At 35.9% G+C, this 6,000-nt stretch overlaps 1 protein-coding gene across 1 annotated transcript; it reads right to left on the bottom strand.

Annotated features, from left to right (window-relative positions):
* Positions 1-321: 321 nt before the first annotated feature.
* LOC117414998 (cyclin-dependent kinase inhibitor 1B-like) lies at positions 322-3,267 on the bottom strand. Its single transcript, XM_034024898.3, has 3 exons — positions 2,456-3,267; positions 1,724-1,852; positions 322-823 (listed from the first exon to the last, which is right to left on the bottom strand). The coding sequence occupies exons 1-2, from the start codon at positions 2,934-2,936 to the stop codon at positions 1,728-1,730; spliced, it is 606 nt and encodes a 201-aa protein (XP_033880789.1). The 5' UTR covers positions 2,937-3,267; the 3' UTR covers positions 322-823; positions 1,724-1,727.
* Positions 3,268-6,000: the final 2,733 nt, after the last annotated feature.

Here is a 6,000-nt window from a genome sequence, read left to right as displayed (position 1 = left end):
TTAGTGCCACTGGAGTCTGTGAAACTAGCAAATAGGAGTGTGCAAGACAAACAGAGAATTTTAAATGATCGAACCAAATATTGACAGTTCTGTTATCTTTTTCTTAATCAACAATTCAGACAAAACTGCAGGGATATTTTGTGCAATTTGACTCAATGCTCTGTGTAGTAACAATGCAGTCTATTTTTTTTTTTTTTTTTTTAATATAACAAGAAATTTAAAATACAAACATATATAATAAAACAATCATATAAATTAAATTAATGTTGTAACATGTGCAAGTACAGGTTTTGCCTGGAATAATTTTAAGCAAGACCAACATTGTATCATTGTTGCATAGAGCACTTTATATTTTAATTTTTCTTGTACATCTACATTATTATTTCCGGTTATATTTCTTCTTCAGAACAAGTTGTTTATCAAAAAAGGTCATTGCAACACCTTATAAAACAGCAATATAAAATACATTTTAAAAAACTACACTGCAACTTGTAAAGTCCACTCAAACTTTGTATCAGAAATATATATATATATATATATATATATATATGTATTTTATGTGCTACATATAAATCAGAAAAAAGGTAGTAAGAAAACAAATTAGCAAATAAGGAAAAACCTAATTGCACGCTGCTACATACACCGCTTTAGAGGCAGTTTTTATATTTATTTGTTGGAGTGCCAGAATTTAGTGTTGTTTTTTTCAGTGCTTGTACAGTATCTAACTGGGAGAGCAACGATAATTATCTTCCTTAACTGCATTCCCCGTTTGCTTCACCCAGCACTGTCCTATTCCATGAACAAGGAATTCAGATCTTCAGCTCTGGAAAGAAATAAGAAATTGAAACGATCAATAATCACAATGTATCTGTTTTGTAAAACTTGAACATTGTTATTTATGTTAAATATACAGTCGTACTTGCATTTGGGTGTGTACTAGATTTATTTACACCCTACAGACCCTGTACCTGTGGCAACGAAATATCAATTACACAACTTTAGTTTATTTTTTATATATATATTCCATATAAAACTTCCATATACAATAATACAAAATACAAATAAAATTATACCACTGTTTGCCATGTTAAACATAGAACTTTTAAGTTTCTCTTTCATGAAAATAATAAAAAATTCAGGTTAAACTCCAAGATGCGTGAGGTACTCAGTTACTTCAAATAAGCCCTGGGGAGAGAGAGCATCCACAACATTTCCCATAGTGAGCAATACAAGGCGCTAAAATAATTCCGCACCAGTGCTAACAAATGCCGCTTTAAAAAAAATATATACTATATAAAATATAAAAAGGGGTGATGTCATTCGATCAAAACCATTCGGTTGCTTCCGAGTGCAGTACGTGAAAGCAACTCGGCTGATGTGTTAGTACCGATACTGTTTAACTCGAGAGGAACATGTGTTTGTACTATCTATCTATCTATATACACACACACACACACACACACACACACACACACACTATATATATATATATATATATATATATATATATATATATATATATATATATATATTATAGTTGCACAAGTTCAATCGTGGGTAGTAAAAGTATCTAAAGAGGACCGAAGATTCATTTTTTTCCCGGCAGTTATACACGATGTGTCGTTAGCTTATTTGTTCTTGTGTTTTCAAACAAATACGTACACTAGAGAAAGTCTTTAAATAAAGCCAACCCCCACACACACTGGAAATGAAGGAACCTTACCTGTTTACGTATTTTGTCGTGGACTACGTTTCCCGGGCGTCTGCTCGACCGAGCTTACATTTGGGACCTTCGCTCCTGAGACTTCGTCTGTGGTGCCAGAATTGGCTCTTTTACTCTGCGAGGTCGATTCTAACAGAAAGCACAAAAAGAGTTTCAAACACGGTTTGCACGCCACCACAATATTTGCATACCGTAGTAACTATTCGCAAAGCTGTCAAAACAAGACGACGTGGTGCCTTTGTGTTACTACGAATACTACGCTGAGGTTAAAAGCTCCTAGCCAATGAACAACATACAAAACACGTTGTTTTTTTTTTTTTTTTTTGTATTATTATAGACGTGCGAAATGTGTTTAAAATTGCACGCTGTGCGGACTATCACATTTAGATTTTTAATGAATACATATCTTTAAAAGCTCTGTTTTTGTTTAAAATATTACACAACATACTGACACGTTTCTTAAAAAGGGAGATTATAAATATCCTTCAAATATACAGTTCAGTATAAAGCAATACTGCTCCAAAAAATGTCCAATAAAAATAAATACAAGGCTACATTTGATAGATTAAATATTTTCTTCAATTGGCTATGCGTTGCTATTTTATTTACAATGAAAGCTGATGCCTTTGCTTTAGAAAAGAACCGCGTTTTGTGACTTCACAGAGTTGTATATTTATTTTACTTCACAGTTGTATATTTATTTTACTTCACAGTTGTATAGTTGTATCTTACTGTTAGTAGCCGGTCTTTTCCTTTGCCCAGTGCAATACTCTTGACAGTCCACCTGACTTTGCAGCCTTTCGAGTTTCTGCTCGTCGGAAAGTCTCTCTCCGAGTCCGACTATGTTTCGCTGACATGGACTCACAGCACCATTATGATTCCCATTAAGATCCCATTTGTTTTTCACAGAAGAAGAAATCCTCTTAGATGAGGAATAGGTTCTGGTGTAAAAACCAGGCACTTCTTTATCATCCACAATTTCCCATTCGTACCTCCCCGGCTTCACTGGCTTGTGATTTACGAAATCGAAATTCCATCTCGCGCACGACGCCGCTTCGAGTTCATGCAATTGTCCCTTTAAATCGCCCTTTAACCCTTCGTGATCCACCGTGCCAAAAAGCGTCCTGCAAACCGAAGGTTTAGGATGATCGGACTGCCTTGCATTCATTCTTTCCAAAGTCGGACTACCATTTGAAATACGGACGTTTGACATTTTTCCAACTTAAAAACAAACAAACAAAAAAACAACCTCTTGGGGCTTTTTTTCTCTCTTCCCACAAAACGATCACAACACACGCAAAAATACTATCAGAAACGCAAAGGAATCTGCAATTACCGGAAGTAAAAATAATACAATAAATTAAAAGGCCAATGCGAGCAAATGCAAATTCGGAGGATCATGAAAAATAACGTGCAACTGCAAATGCCACTCCTGTCAAATTCGTCTTATAGTAAAAGACAAGGGGAAAAAAAGACAAGCCTTTTCTGTAGGCAACCCAATATGGCGATTGAAGGGAGGCTGACTACGAAGAAATTGATTGACACCTAAATCTATTTAAACAGAGAAAGATATCCATTGGTTAAAGCAATGGGAGCCGCCCAACTTAACTTAAGGTGATCTCAGAGTTGTCATGCACCAGCCAGTGGGTGATTTAACCCTAATGTGGCGCCTGTTCGTCAAGGGAAGTTTTAAAATTCGAATTCCATACAAACAGATTACATTCTCAGAACGCAATCGTTAAAATGGCGTTGGCGATTTATTTTTTTTCTATAGTTGTATCTTTTACGCCATTGACAAAAGCTGGAAGTCACAAAACCACCTTAAACCGAGGTGACGCTTTTAAAAGAGGGGGCATTGTACGTAGCGACCTTGCTATCTAAAATGTGTTGTTTATGTATAAGCAAGCCACTCCCTGACCATTGCTGCAAATAGTGAGCGAGGCAGCCGTCTGCAGTTAGCGTTGAAGTGTGAATATATAGAAACAGGAAAGAACCCATCATATTGTGAACAAGGGTATAGTTCACACAAAGTAGATCGACATGTTTATATTTTTATCGCAGTATTTTAGCTGTGGTTCATGAGTACAAACTCTTTACATTATTTGACATATATATATATATATATATATATATATATATATATATATATATATGAATTTAAATAAACTAAACATAACACCTATAGTATACACTATCTATATACTAATAGATGCGGGTAATATTACACATTATTTGTAGAACAAAGATAAACAACCGTGGGCCTTGCAAGGCACATACATTTAACAAAATGCAGCACTACGCTTCGCTTTTGTTGAATTGACACGATTGATAAAAAAGTTAAAATACGTAGCTTAAAAAACTTAAAAAAAAAAACAGATACTGAAATATGTATATTTAATTTTAAAAACTTCCTTTTGAGAAGCCCTCGTTCATGGTTGATGTCACGGCTATTTTTAGCTGGTTATGTTGGTTTAAGAAAATATAATAATAATAATAATAATAATAATAATTTGAAGTCCATTACATTGCGCAAATAAGGTATACAAACATACCTGAATATAAATTAAATGTACATTCCCTACACATAATTTTGTTAATTTAGCTTATATAAAAACAATTACAACAACAAATTTAAAAAATATCTTGTATATCTCAAAATGAAAGTTCGTTGCCTTGTTTTTTTTAGCAGTGGGACACGCATTAGTGTTTTTTTTTTCTCACAGATTAATCTGCAAAGATCGCCACACAATTCCAGTAAAAGAAATACGTGTTCTGTGAAAGTGAATGTGAACGCGATGTGCTTATTTCGTACTAGATCTGTCGGTGTAGCCCATAAAAAACGCTATCTCTTTGAAACAGCTGTTTGCGGGAAGTGTGTCACTGACAACAGCCTCCCTGTACAGTAGCTGCAAAAGTAACACACACCGCGCTCTAGTGGAATCTAAAAACAAGGACATTTGCTAAATTGTATTAGTATTAAAAAGTGGAAGTGTTGCAGTTCTTTTCAGACCGGCTAAACTCAAAGCTGCCACAGTTACTTTGCGAGGTTTCATCATTTAGGGCTCTTTTTTTCCTGTAGTTTCTGTAATTTGGGAGACTTAAATGTACATTCAAGCCAGCTTAATATGACTATTGTTAAAGTCGCCCAATGCTAATGACCACATTGAAATGCCCCCGCCAGAATATAGTGGGAGTGAATGGGGACAAGCTCATGACAACAGCATTCAGTCCGTATGCATCACTCCGTTCTTGTGTTTCCTATTTGAATTTTACTTATAACAAACAGAAATAAGTAATTGAGTACCATATTTGTAATAAGAAACCCTTCGAATTAATTGAGACCACAAGGGTCCATTACATTTCTAAAAAATGTAAAAAAAAAAAAAGCTCATCAAAGAAATGTCATTTAATTTCAGCAGTCTTCTGGGTCAAAGCACGTCACTGGCTGGTAGCATGTCAGTCAATAAGGAAATAAACCAGTGAATTCATCTATAGCAGAAATTCAGAGTAAATCTCAGATGGGCCCTTAAAAAACACCCCAATTAAGCTACTGAATATACCCACCACCAGCTCCAACCCACCCATCTACTATCCCTTAGACATGTTTACCATGGTCATTTTGCAGGTTTACCATGCTTTTCCTGTGGTTGTACCATAGTTCACCATAGTTCACCATGGTTTACCATATCTCTCTGGGCATTGCAATCCTTGCCTATGCTGTCACTGTGCTTTATTAAACTTTGCCATTCTGTCACTATGCGGGATACTACACAGCATGTAACAAAGCACCTCAGCAAATAATGTTTGTATCATTCTGAGTGATGCAATTACTTGTGGGGGTTAGGGGTTGTTAAGGGTTCATGTTTGGTAAGGGTTAGGGGTTGTTAAGGGTTTGTGTTTGGTAAGGGTTAGGGGTTGTTAAGGGTTTGTGTTTGGTAAGGGTTAGGGGTTGTTAAGCATTAGGGGTTGTTAAGGGTTCTTGTTTGGTAAGGGTTAGGGGTTGTTAAGGGTATGTGTTGGGTAAGGGTTAGGGGTTGTTAAGGGTTCGTGTTTGGTAAGGGTTAGGGGTTGTTAAGGGTTCGTGTTTGGTAAGGGTTAGGGGCTGTTAAGGGTTTGTGTTTGGTAAGGGTTAGGGGTTGTTAAGCATTAGGGGTTGTTAAGGGTTAGTGGTTGTTAAGGGTTCGTGTTTGGTAAGGGTTAGGGGTTGTTAAGGGTTCGTGTTTGGTAAGGGTTAGGGGTTGTTAAGGGTTTGTGTTTTGTAAGGTTTAGGGGTTGTT

Source organism: Acipenser ruthenus, chromosome 7 (assembly GCF_902713425.1).
Source record: "Acipenser ruthenus chromosome 7, fAciRut3.2 maternal haplotype, whole genome shotgun sequence".
Lineage (NCBI taxonomy): Eukaryota > Metazoa > Chordata > Actinopteri > Acipenseriformes > Acipenseridae > Acipenser > Acipenser ruthenus.
This window is presented reverse-complemented; position numbering and strand designations above follow the sequence as displayed.

Excerpts from the sequence above, each read along its gene's own strand:
- LOC117414998 (XM_034024898.3), bottom strand. The coding sequence starts at position 2,936 with ATGTCAAACGTCCGTATTTCAAATGGTAGTCCGACTTTGGAAAGAATG. Across the intron at positions 1,853-2,455 it reads GAAAAGACCGGCTACTAACA|AATCGACCTCGCAGAGTAAA; the intron begins GTAAGATACAAC and ends GCTTTCTGTTAG.